At 46.2% G+C, this 14034-nt stretch overlaps 1 protein-coding gene across 1 annotated transcript in view; it reads left to right on the top strand.

Moving 5' to 3' along the window:
• Positions 1-12966, top strand: part of UBE2L6 (ubiquitin conjugating enzyme E2 L6) — a 95663-nt gene extending 82697 nt beyond the window's left edge. The window contains exon 4 of the mRNA XM_086953370.1: positions 10749-12966. Coding sequence (XP_086809496.1) covers positions 10749-10903 — 155 coding nt within the window. The 3' untranslated portion in view covers positions 10904-12966. The remainder of the gene's footprint in view (positions 1-10748) is intronic.
• The last annotated feature ends 1068 nt before the right edge of the window (positions 12967-14034 follow it).

Here is a 14034-nt window from a genome sequence, read left to right as displayed (position 1 = left end):
ATAATTAATCAGAGCGGAGCAGCGAGCAAGGCAGCACCATGATAATAGGCAAATCACAATAATTAACCAGAGCGGAGCAGCGAGCAGGGCAGCACAATGATAATAAGCAAATCACAATAATTAATCAGAGCGGAGCAGCGAGCAGGGCAGCACAATGATAATAGGCAAATCACAATAATTAATCAGAGCGGAGCAACGAGCAAGGCAGCACAATGATAATAGGCAAATCACAATAATTAATCAGAGCGGAGCAGCGAGCAGGGCAGCACAATGATAATAGGCAAATCACAATAATTAATCAGAGCGGAGCAGCGAGCAGGGCAGCACAATGATAATAGGCAAATCACAATAATTAATCAGAGCGGAGCAGCGAGCAGGGCAGCACAATGATAATAGGCAAATCACAATAATTAATCAGAGCGGAGCAGCGAGCAGGGCAGCACCATGATAATAGGCAAATCACAATAATTAATCAGAGCGGAGCACCGAGCAGGGCAGCACCATGATAATAGGCAAATCACAATAATTAACCAGAGCGGAGCAGCGAGCAGGGCAGCACAATGATAATAGGCAAATCACAATAATTAACCAGAGCGGAGCAGCGAGCAGGGCAGCACAATGATAATAAGCAAATCACAATAATTAACCAGAGCGGAGCAGCGAGCAGGGCAGCACCATGATAATAGGCAAATCACAATAATTAATCAGAGCGGAGCAGCGAGCAGGGCAGCACCATGATAATAGGCAAATCACAATAATTAATCAGAGCGGAGCAGCGAGCAGGGCAGCACAATGATAATAGGCAAATCACAATAATTAATCAGAGCGGAGCAGCGAGCAGGGCAGCACCATGATAATAGGCAAATCACAATAATTAATCAGAGCGGAGCAGCGAGCAGGGCAGCACCATGATAATAGGCAAATCACAATAATTAATCAAAGCGGAGCAGCGAGCAGGGCAGCACAATGATAATAGGCAAATCACAATAATTAATCAGAGCGGAGCAGCGAGCAGGGCAGCACCATGATAATAGGCAAATCACAATAATTAATCAGAGCGGAGCAGCGAGCAGGGCAGCACCATGATAATAAGCAAATCACAATAATTAATCAGAGCGGAGCAGCGAGCAGGGCAGCACAATGATAATAAGCAAATCACAATAATTCATCAGAGCGGAGCAGCGAGCAGGGCAGCACAATGATAATAAGCAAATCACAATAATTCATCAGAGCGGAGCAGCGAGCAGGGCAGCACCATGATAATAGGCAAATCACAATAATTAATCAGAGCGGAGCAGCGAGCAGGGCAGCACCATGATAATAGGCAAATCACAATAATTATTCAGAGCGGAGCAGCGAGCAGGGCAGCACCATGATAATAAGCAAATCACAATAATTCATCAGAGCGGAGCAGCGAGCAGGGCAGCACCATGATAATAGGCAAATCACAATTAATCAGAGCGGAGCAGCGAGCAGAGCAGCACCATGATAATAGGCAAATCACAATAATTAATCAGAGCGGAGCAGCGAGCAGGGCAGCACCATGATAATAGGCAAATCACAATAATTATTCAGAGCGGAGCAGCGAGCAGGGCAGCACCATGATAATAAGCAAATCACAATAATTCATCAGAGCGGAGCAGCGAGCAGGGCAGCACCATGATAATAGGCAAATCACAATTAATCAGAGCGGAGCAGCGAGCAGGGCAGCACAATGATAATGGGCAAATCACAATAATTAATCAGAGCGGAGCAGCGAGCAGGGCAGCACCATGATAATAGGCAAATCACAATAATTAATCAGAGCGGAGCAGCGAGCAGGGCAGCACCATGATAATGGGCAAATCACAATAATTCTTCAGAGCGGAGCAGCGAGCAGGGCAGCACAATGATAATGGGCAAATCACAATAATTCTTCAGAGCGGAGCAGCGAGCAGGGCAGCACAATGATAATAGGCAAATCACAATAATTCATCAGAGCGGAGCAGCGAGCAGGGCAGCACAATGATAATAGGCAAATCACAATAATTAATCAGAGCGGAGCAGCGAGCAGGGCAGCACCATGATAATAAGCAAATCACAATAATTCATCAGAGCGGAGCAGCGAGCAGGGCAGCACAATGATAATAGGCAAATCACAATAATTATTCAGAGCGGAGCAGCGAGCAGGGCAGCACCATGATAATAGGCAAATCACAATAATTAACCAGAGCGGAGCAGCGAGCAGGGCAGCACAATGATAATAGGCAAATCACAATAATTAACCAGAGCGGAGCAGCGAGCAGGGCAGCACAATGATAATAGGCAAATCACAATAATTAACCAGAGCGGAGCAGCGAGCAGGGCAGCACCATGATAATAAGCAAATCACAATAATTAACCAGAGCGGAGCAGCGAGCAGGGCAGCACAATGATAATAGGCAAATCACAATAATTATTCAGAGCGGAGCAGCGAGCAGGGCAGCACCATGATAATAGGCAAATCACAATAATTAACCAGAGCGGAGCAGCGAGCAGGGCAGCACCATGATAATAGGCAAATCACAATAATTAATCAGAGCGGAGCAGCGAGCAGGGCAGCACCATGATAATAGGCAAATCACAATAATTAATCAGAGCGGAGCAGCGAGCAGGGCAGCACCATGATAATAGGCAAATCACAATAATTCATCAGAGCGGAGCAGCGAGCAGGGCAGCACCATGATAATAGGCAAATCACAATAATTCATCAGAGCGGAGCAGCGAGCAGGGCAGCACCATGATAATAGGCAAATCACAATAATTAATCAGAGCGGAGCAGCGAGCAGGGCAGCACCATGATAATAGGCAAATCACAATAATTAATCAGAGCGGAGCAGCGAGCAGGGCAGCACCATGATAATAGGCAAATCACAATAATTAATCAGAGCGGAGCAGCGAGCAGGGCAGCACCATGATAATAGGCAAATCACAATAATTAATCAGAGCGGAGCAGCGAGCAGGGCAGCACAATGATAATAGGCAAATCACAATAATTAATCAGAGCGGAGCAGCGAGCAGGGCAGCACCATGATAATAGGCAAATCACAATAATTAATCAGAGCGGAGCAGCGAGCAGGGCAGCACCATGATAATAGGCAAATCACAATAATTAATCAGAGCGGAGCAGCGAGCAGGGCAGCACCATGATAATAGGCAAATCACAATAATTAATCAGAGCGGAGCAGCGAGCAGGGCAGCACAATGATAATAGGCAAATCACAATAATTAACCAGAGCGGAGCAGCGAGCAGGGCAGCACCATGATAATAGGCAAATCACAATAATTAATCAGAGCGGAGCAGCGAGCAAGGCAGCACCATGATAATAGGCAAATCACAATAATTAACCAGAGCGGAGCAGCGAGCAGGGCAGCACCATGATAATAGGCAAATCACAATAATTAATCAGAGCGGAGCAGCGAGCAGGGCAGCACCATGATAATAAGCAAATCACAATAATTAATCAGAGCGGAGCAGCGAGCAGGGCAGCACCATGATAATAGGCAAATCACAATAATTAATCAGAGCGGAGCAGCGAGCAGGGCAGCACCATGATAATAGGCAAATCACAATAATTAATCAGAGCGGAGCAGCGAGCAGGGCAGCACCATGATAATAGGCTAATCACAATAATTAATCAGAGCGGAGCAGCGAGCAGGGCAGCACCATGATAATAGGCAAATCACAATAATTAATCAGAGCGGAGCAGCGAGCAGGGCAGCACCATGATAATAGGCAAATCACAATAATTAATCAGAGCGGAGCAGCGAGCAGGGCAGCACCATGATAATAGGCAAATCACAATAATTAATCAGAGCGGAGCAGCGAGCAGGGCAGCACAATGATAATAGGCAAATCACAATAATTAATCAGAGCGGAGCAGCGAGCAGGGCAGCACCATGATAATAGGCAAATCACAATAATTAATCAGAGCGGAGCAGCGAGCAGGGCAGCACCATGATAATAGGCAAATCACAATAATTAATCAGAGCGGAGCAGCGAGCAGGGCAGCACAATGATAATAGGCAAATCACAATAATTAACCAGAGCGGAGCAGCGAGCAGGGCAGCACCATGATAATAGGCAAATCACAATAATTAACCAGAGCGGAGCAGCGAGCAGGGCAGCACCATGATAATAGGCAAATCACAATAATTAATCAGAGCGGAGCAGCGAGCAGGGCAGCACCATGATAATAGGCAAATCACAATAATTAATCAGAGCGGAGCAGCGAGCAGGGCAGCACCATGATAATAGGCAAATCACAATAATTAATCAGAGCGGAGCAGCGAGCAGGGCAGCACCATGATAATAGGCAAATCACAATAATTAATCAGAGCGGAGCAGCGAGCAGGGCAGCACCATGATAATAGGCAAATCACAATAATTAATCAGAGCGGAGCAACGAGCAGGGCAGCACAATGATAATAAGCAAATCACAATAATTCATCAGAGCGGAGCAGCGAGCAGGGCAGCACCATGATAATAGGCAAATCACAATAATTAACCAGAGCGGAGCAGCGAGCAGGGCAGCACCATGATAATAGGCAAATCACAATAATTCATCAGAGCGGAGCAGCGAGCAAGGCAGCACCATGATAATAGGCAAATCACAATAATTCATCAGAGCGGAGCAGCGAGCAGGGCAGCACAATGATAATAGGCAAATCACAATAATTATTCAGAGCGGAGCAGCGAGCAGGGCAGCACCATGATAATAAGCAAATCACAATAATTAATCAGAGCGGAGCAGCGAGCAGGGCAGCACCATGATAATAGGCAAATCACAATAATTAATCAGAGCGGAGCAGCGAGCAGGGCAGCACAATGATAATAGGCAAATCACAATAATTAATCAGAGCGGAGCAGCGAGCAGGGCAGCACAATGATAATAAGCAAATCACAATAATTAATCCGAGCGGAGCAGCGAGCAGGGCAGCACCATGATAATAGGCAAATCACAATAATTAATCAGAGCGGAGCAGCGAGCAGGGCAGCACCATGATAATAGGCAAATCACAATAATTAATCAGAGCGGAGCAGCGAGCAGGGCAGCACAATGATAATAGGCAAATCACAATAATTAATCAGAGCGGAGCAGCGAGCAGGGCAGCACAATGATAATAGGCAAATCACAATAATTAATCAGAGCGGAGCAGCGAGCAGGGCAGCACCATGATAATAGGCAAATCACAATAATTAATCAGAGCGGAGCAGCGAGCAGGGCAGCACAATGATAGGCAAATCACAATAATTAATCAGAGCGGAGCAGCGAGCAGGGCAGCACAATGATAATAAGCAAATCACAATAATTAATCCGAGCGGAGCAGCGAGCAGGGCAGCACCATGATAATAGGCAAATCACAATAATTAATCAGAGCGGAGCAGCGAGCAGGGCAGCACCATGATAATAGGCAAATCACAATAATTAATCCGAGCGGAGCAGCGAGCAGGGCAGCACAATGATAATAGGCAAATCACAATAATTAATCAGAGCGGAGCAGCGAGCAGGGCAGCACAATGATAATAGGCAAATCACAATAATTAATCAGAGCGGAGCAGCGAGCAGGGCAGCACCATGATAATAGGCAAATCACAATAATTAATCAGAGCGGAGCAGCGAGCAGGGCAGCACAATGATAGGCAAATCACAATAATTAATCAGAGCGGAGCAGCGAGCAGGGCAGCACCATGATAATAGGCAAATCACAATAATTAATCAGAGCGGAGCAGGGCAGCACCATGATAATAGGCAAATCACAATAATTAATCCGAGCGGAGCAGCGAGCAGGGCAGCACAATGATAATAAGCAAATCACAATAATTAATCAGAGCGGAGCAGGGCAGCACCATGATAATAGGCAAATCACAATAATTAACCAGAGCGGAGCAGCGAGCAGGGCAGCACAATGATAATAGGCAAATCACAATAATTATTCAGAGCGGAGCAGCGAGCAGGGCAGCACCATGATAATAGGCAAATCACAATAATTAACCAGAGCGGAGCAGCGAGCAGGGCAGCACCATGATAATAGGCAAATCACAATAATTAACCAGAGCGGAGCAGCGAGCAGGGCAGCACAATGATAATAGGCAAATCACAATAATTAACCAGAGCGGAGCAGCGAGCAGGGCAGCACAATGATAATAGGCAAATCACAATAATTAATCAGAGCGGAGCAGCGAGCAGGGCAGCACCATGATAATAAGCAAATCACAATAATTAACCAGAGCGGAGCAGCGAGCAGGGCAGCACAATGATAATAAGCAAATCACAATAATTAATCAGAGCGGAGCAGCGAGCAGGGCAGCACCATGATAATAAGCAAATCACAATAATTAATCAGAGCGGAGCAGCGAGCAGGGCAGCACCATGATAATGGGCAAATCACAATAATTAATCAGAGCGGAGCAACGAGCAAGGCAGCACAATGATAATAAGCAAATCACAATAATTAATCAGAGCGGAGCAGCGAGCAGGGCAGCACCATGATAGGCAAATCACAATAATTAATCAGAGCGGAGCAGCGAGCAGGGCAGCACAATGATAGGCAAATCACAATAATTAATCAGAGCGGAGCAGCGAGCAGGGCAGCACAATGATAATAGGCAAATCACAATAATTATTCAGAGCGGAGCAGCGAGCAGGGCCGCACAATGCAGATGAAAGGCAGTGCAACGATACCAGGTCTCGTCAAGGAGACTGGGGAGCGACCACTCAGCACGACGGTGGAGAGGGGATCGCAGCGCTTTCAGGTATGGAAGCGCTGTATATCGTCAGTGGGAGGGCGGCTCAGCTGGGAGGCGGGGCGGGCTCACGAGCACAACAACAACACCCAAAATGGCAGCGGAGGGGAGGGCGGAGAACAGCGCCGGGAGTTATCGCGCTAAATGTGTAACGTTTTGCGCAGGTAGAGAGGAGCAGCGAGCAGGGTAGCACAGGCTAAAGACTTACTGGCCAATGAAAGTTAACGTAGAAGCGGGGCAGCGAGCAAGGCAGCGCAATGATAATAGGCAAATCACAATAATTAACCAGAGCGGAGCAGCGAGCAGGGCAGCACAATGATAATAGGCAAATCACAATAATTAATCAGAGCGGAGCAGCGAGCAAGGCAGCACCATGATAATAGGCAAATCACAAAAATAATCAGAGCGGAGCAGCGAGCAGGGCAGCACAATGATAATAAGCAAATCACAATAATTAATCAGAGCGGAGCAGCGAGCAGGGCAGCACAATGATAATAAGCAAATCACAATAATTAATCAGAGCGGAGCAGCGAGCAGGGCAGCACCATGATAATAGGCAAATCACAATAATTAATCAGAGCGGAGCAGCGAGCAGGGCAGCACAATGATAATAAGCAAATCACAATAATTAATCAGAGCGGAGCAGCGAGCAGGGCAGCACCATGATAATAAGCAAATCACAATAATTAATCAGAGCGGAGCAGCGAGCAGGGCAGCACAATGATAATAGGCAAATCACAATAATTAATCAGAGCGGAGCAGCGAGCAGGGCAGCACAATGATAATAGGCAAATCACAATAATTAATCAGAGCGGAGCAGCGAGCAGGGCAGCACCATGATAATAGGCAAATCACAATAATTAATCAGAGCGGAGCAGCGAGCAGGGCAGCACAATGCAGATGAAAGGCAGTGCAACGATACCAGGTCTCGTCAGGGAGACTGGGGAGCGACCACTCAGCACGACAACCAAGAGTGGATCAGTTGGGAGAAAAGTCACACGAGTATTAGAAAGGATGAGATTCAATAAAGAACCCTGGAGAAAGCACTTCAAAATCTCAACAGCGAGGAGAGCAGTAAATTGCCTGAACTCTGGCTGACGAATAAGATTGAATCCAATCCAGATTCCTTAAGTCTTTGCAGCAACTGCTCATGGGAGACCATGTCAAATGTGGCCGATGGTTCTGGCAATAGCAAGGCTGAAGATTGGCCCAGTGTGCTGGTATTCATGGGCCATCCAGACTCCAAGCCAAAGCAGATTCCGTACCATGAGACGCTGAAAACCAGATGAACCGCATCCAACATGTTCCATTCCAAGAAGGACGAGAGATTGTTAAAGATGGCCTTTTCCAAGGTTCTTGTTTCAAATGTTCAAAAGAAACTGTAAAATTAAGGACCTCCGGTGCATGATTGATGGAGGACAAGGGTTCGATAGCCAGACTAGTCTGGAGACGTTGAATCCACAATATCGAAAGATAATTCAGGTGCATAATAGTATTAGCGAGATGATCGATTGCAGTCCCGGGCAGATTCTGCGAGTTGGATCATCTATCGCAGAGCTTCTGGGAATACTCTGCAATAGGCGCCTTATGAGCAGGAGTTGCCAATGAATTAACAATGGAAAGCGGTTCCTTAGAAGCGTTGCATGCGTTCAGGATCCTATTGGGATAATGATTCTCCTTTCTGGAGAGAAATCACTCTCTGTAGGCCTGGAGTGTAATCTTCAGCTCAATCCTGTGTGGCAGGGACAGAATGGCGTCTAGCCATCTACAAGCTATTTTAGCTTATTTCAGAGCAGAAAGAGGAGAACGTTGTGCTGGGGAGACGGAAGCATGTAGGACCAGGTTTAATGCAGAATGGATCAAGTTGGAAAATGTTGCATATTCAGCAGTTAAGGACAGGAGTACCCAACTCGCGTAAGGTTTTAGATAAAGCATCTTATTGGAGTTTAGACTAGGACCATTAAAATGAATTGCCATTGTCTTGCAGAGGTAAAATGTTTCAGGAAGTCAAAATGTTTCGGGAAGCCAGTGGAGGTCTTTAAGGTGACGAACACATCTCTGGTCACCTTAAAGACCTCCACTGGCTTCCCGTCAATAAGAGGATCACTTTCCGACTGCTTACCCACGCACACAAATCACTCTACGACATCGGACCAGACTGCCTCAACTCTCGACTATCCTTCTACACCCCCTCCCGCCAACTTCGCTCTTCCAGCCAAGCCTTCGCCACTGTACCTCGCATCAACAAGACCACCATGGGAGGCAGATCCTTTTCATACCTGGCTGCCAAAACATGGAACTCACTCCCCGCCTACCTTCGCCTAACCCAGAATCACCTAGCCTTCAGAAAGCAGCTTAAAACGTGGATATTTGACAAATAATCCTCCTCCCCTTCCTAAGCGCCTTGAAACCCTCTGGGTATGTAGTGCGCTATACAAATTTTTTGACTTGACTTGACTAGTTGAACAGATGTATTACATTCAATAACAAAGAATCCGAACAGGCTAGAGGTAATGTTGTACCGCAGAATACAAGAGGCAAAAATTAAGTCACGGCAATGTTCCCTCGCTGTGGGTCACTCCAGTGACCTGTTGTTCTGACTCAAGGGCAGTTAAAGAATGTATTAAGAAGAACACAGCTGAATTACTAGGTAACTCTGGTCACGCATTATTGTCACCCAAATCCATCATAGACGAATGACCTGAAATGAGGAGTAAATAAAATCAGCTAGCATATCTGCAAAGCTGGGGCAAGAAGCAGGAGGGCAATAGCAGAGAATTCCATAGAGGGTAGCTGTGGGAGAGGGTGAGACCCTGAAACCCTGACCATTCAACGTCGACAAAGTGTTCAAGTCAATCCTGTAAAATAATAACTAAAACACCCCTGGCTGTTGAGTCATGGTTAGTGAAACATTTCCTAGTCCGAGGGGGCAGGCGGAGAGCAGATCAGGGGAGAAGCTTCCACAGTTCTGTGATGAAGAACACTTTACGTACTAATGGAGTTAACAGCTCAAATGTCGCACGGGAGACAAACACCCCTCAACTGCAGTGCTTCGTCAGAAGCTGTGATATCCCCAGCATGCATCGACCCAGGCCTCGGATACCTGGCAGGAAGTGGAATACTCATAGAGGCAGCTCGGGCTGGATTTGGAGATGTTGAGACCATAAGGGGAAAACTTTTAGAGTAGACCTGAATCCTCAAAAAAGAGGCATGATGTCAGCTGTCATTTAATGTGGGAGATGTTCCCATAAGCAGTGTTAGGTTGAGCCTGTTATGGAGAGTTGTTATTCATGTGTGATGGTCAGTCCCGCTCTTTTTGCAGCCAACCAGTTTGACTTTGTGACTTGACGTGTTCTAAAATAACCTCTTCCACAAACCATGCCATAGCAGACTCTTGGATATTGTTTGTTTCTTCATGACTTTGCCATAACAACTGCACAGGTTTTCTTGATGCTTCCATGCTACATTTTCCCATTTCACATCCACCCTCTAAGGTTTTTTAAATTGCTTACTTGATCAATGTAGAAACCACCCTCCCCTATTGGGCACCTGGTTGTGCAGTTCTAATTTCATTAAACGTGTGACAATTAAAATGATTTGCGTGTATTTCCATGAAGTACTCTTTGCGGCTTTATCAGATGTGACCGGAGGACATCTGGTTGGCTCCTACCTTGAGCGATCTTCGTGGGCGCAGGAGTATTATCATGTAAGCATCCACTGGTCTTGCAGACCTCACTCCTGTCCGCAGCCTCATCAGTGCTGCTCTCTTTATCGCTCTGCCCTGTCCTGTGTGCACCGTCTCAGGGTCAGGGTCTTGCGTACTCCACTGATTGACCACCTTCAAAGCTAGGCGTTGAATGGCTCCACTCAATCCCATGATGAGCTTCCTGCTTCTAGCAGGTCATTCCTTTCTACTGCTGATCCTTGTGTTTGTTTCCCTGCCCCTCCTTCGTGCTAACTCCAGTTTTCTCTTCCTCTGCAGTGATCCAATCTCTCATCTCGTTGGTTCGGGAACCAGAGCCTGAGCACCCCCTGCGGGCTGACCTAGCCGAGGAATACTCCAAGGACCACAAGAAGTTCCTGAGGAATGCTGAAGAGCACACTCGGAAATTCAGTGAGACGCGGCCTGTGGACTGACCGTGGCCTTGGTTCGCCTATCCGGATATGCATATTTCTCTGATCCCTCGCCCACTGCACCTTCACCCTTCATCAGGGGTTCTCTGTTCCCCCCCTTAGACTCTTCGACTGAACATGCATCTTCCTTCAGATCCAGGATTTGTGCAGTCAATGAGGATGAAGAGGAGTTCTTCTTGTGGGATCCCGCTAGCATGATTGGATCTCAACACTTGAGCATTTGCCCCAGTCTTTAGTTTGTTCCTCATCACTGTTCTGTTCTTTGCATGCTATCCGTCAGTCAATTCCTCTACACGTCAATGTTCCCTTCTACTTTCGTCTTCTTTCGCTTGATCTATCATTAAATGCTCTTGACCTCTCGTGTCCCTGTTTCTCTAATACTTTCTCCCAGTGCCTTCTGTTTTTGTATTTGTCTTTCCTCTCATCTTTATTGTATGATGTTTCTTTTCTGCATCTTTCATCTGGTGTGCATTTCCTCCTCTCTCCTTTTCCACTCTATTTCACCTTTGCATCCTCTTCCTCCTAATTTCCCACATGACTACTCTTCTCCTTCCTCATCTTACTTTCCTCTACCTTGTGTTTTCTTTTCCGGTTTCCTTCTCCTGCTTTTTCACTCCCATTCTCGTCCTCATTAATACATTGCCTTTTCTGTGCTTTCCTTCTCCTTCAGCCTTTCTCTCACGTTCCCACTCACCATCCCATTTTTTCGCTTTCCTTTCTGTTCCTCTTTCATTCTTTCTGACCTTTCCTTCCTTCCGTACAGTGCTTGGGTAGTCACCTCTTCAGGATGTGGGGTGTCTGCAGGATAGAGGGGGCGGCGGCACTGTGGGCGGGGACAATCTTGGGCACCTCCCTAATATTCAGCACTGTGTGGTTGAAGACAACAGTGAGACTCCTTTATACCGATGTACATTTTATGTTTGTTAATTTCCAAGATGTGTCCATCTCCTTTGCGAAGACATTTCTGGTTGTTTAGGGGATATATGAACATTTCCTTTGGGAGCGATTGACACATTTCTCTCCATGCAGCCACCGGCCTTTCCTTCGGTTTTACCACTGGCCCTACCCCCAACCTCTTCTGGTCTTATATTATGGCATCCCGCGGACAGTGGGGCAGGCCACTGGTTTGAGACTTTAGCTGACCCCCTTTTGTCACCCATGCTCCTGTTCGGCGAGCCTTTCCCCAGCCCCCATGGCTTGCTCGGTTTCACCCTCTGCTTGGCAGGCTCCACGCTTTAGCTAGTGCACTCCAAAGCCCCCTCCTCCTGCTGCACAGAAGCTGCCTCCCTTCCCAACCTCCATCTCCAAACCCTGTACAATGCCAGCCTTCCAACAAGCAGATTATATTTCCAGATCAAGACTATTGTGCAAAGGGCATTTGAAATTCAGAATTTAGGCCCTTACCATCCCAAATGCACATCAATATTAGAAATGTGGATTTCAGATTTGACATTAACAATTGTCATGCTAATGCAGTTTTAAACTTTGATTGTGTTCAATTTAAGTTGTAAATTTATATTTTGTTTTAAGCAATCCTCATCATTCCAAATTTAGAAATATGATTTTCGAATTTAGATTTTCACACATTGAGCACGTGTCAGAAGTTCCTGTGGATTTCAGCCGCACAGCTTGACGTTGATCTATAGGGGGTACAAGGCTCTCATTGCTTTTTTACCTTTGGGTTTTGTTCCTGAGCTGCTGTCTGCCTCATCAGCCCAAGTTTTCACGCTCATCTTTTTTTTTTTTTAATCTCAGTAGCTATCTGTGACTGGGGAGACGTCTAGTGTCGAGGTGGTGCCCTGGTCTGTGAAGCATTCACTTTGAGAGTAGGATGACAGCTCAATTTAAGGAAGGGCAGACCTATGATTGAATGCTGCCTGGGCCTGCCCTGTGTCTCTATCTCCCTGCCTCCTTCTCCCCCCACTCCTCCAAACTACTGCCCCATGCTTGGGTTCATGATACAAGTAGGTTTAGGAATGACTGGGGACTACACAAAAGAAAAGATTATTTTGTAAATTTGTTTGTTTATTAGAATTTGTCAATAAAATGGAACTGGCTGCATTCCAGCATAGTGTCTGTCTGGTGTGCATGAGATATGCAATAACAAACAGTTACTCTTAGTATAACTGCTGCAACTGAGTGTTTATTCTCCAGCTCTTTTAAAAAATATTCCCAGGTACATTTTTGGGCCTTCTGCCAAGATTGCCTCATGAACGGAAAACATATTGCTTGGTGAGGTATGCTTTTCATACCCTGTGTACTGCCATGTCGTGCTATAATCTAAAACACTGTGAGGCCTCTTCACAGATGTCAAGTCACTACGTTTAGTAGTGCTATAATAGTACCAATCGCGTTCTACTATTCACAAACCTACAGCCAGAGACCTGCCTTTTATGTCTCTGCGTGTGATAGTATCTGCACACATGCTTCTACGTTTGCGTGTAATTGTATGAGTGACCAGGAGGAGTTCTGAAAACTGCGAACACTTACTCCTAAGTGGAAGGGGTTTAAGGAGGGGCATAGGGTGGACATTAAACAAAAACAAGCATTGACATAGCCAATAGGTCTCTCTTTTGGGACCTTATAAGGGTTTAGTTATCCTGCACAATATCCTTGGTGCAAGAACGTTAACTGTTGCATGGCTAAACACTTATACTATTGGCTATGCCAATGCGTGTTTATATTATACCAGGTTTTCTACATAGGTCCCAAGCATTGGCCGCGCGCAATGAGGGGAAGAAGCGGGAGGTGTGTGCGCACGCGGCAAATGCTTAAAAAAACAAGCATTGGCCGCGAGTCCGTGAAATTAAAAAAAACACGAGTGGTGCGCGCTTGCAAGAGAATGGCGTACAATGGAGTGCAGTTGTGTGGAGTGGCATGGTGTTGTGTAAGATGGAGTTGTTCCGCACAGAGCGGAGTGGCGTTTTATACAGCGTGTGCACTGGGGGCTGTTTCTACACTATAATAACAATAATATTGCACCAAAAACCCTAAACTGAATGTCCAAGATTCTATGTAATCTCTATGGGATTTATGGACTCCACAGTCTGCTGTGCAAAGAAATGAATACACATGGAAAAGAATGTCACATGCCGAAGACCACAACATGTTATAGAGGTGAGAAGCTGTGACCA

This window comes from Lissotriton vulgaris, chromosome 1_2, assembly GCF_964263255.1.
Source record: "Lissotriton vulgaris chromosome 1_2, aLisVul1.2, whole genome shotgun sequence".
Taxonomy (NCBI): Eukaryota; Metazoa; Chordata; class Amphibia; order Caudata; family Salamandridae; genus Lissotriton; species Lissotriton vulgaris.
Note: the sequence above shows the minus strand (reverse complement) of the source record. Positions and strands in the feature narration are given on the sequence as shown.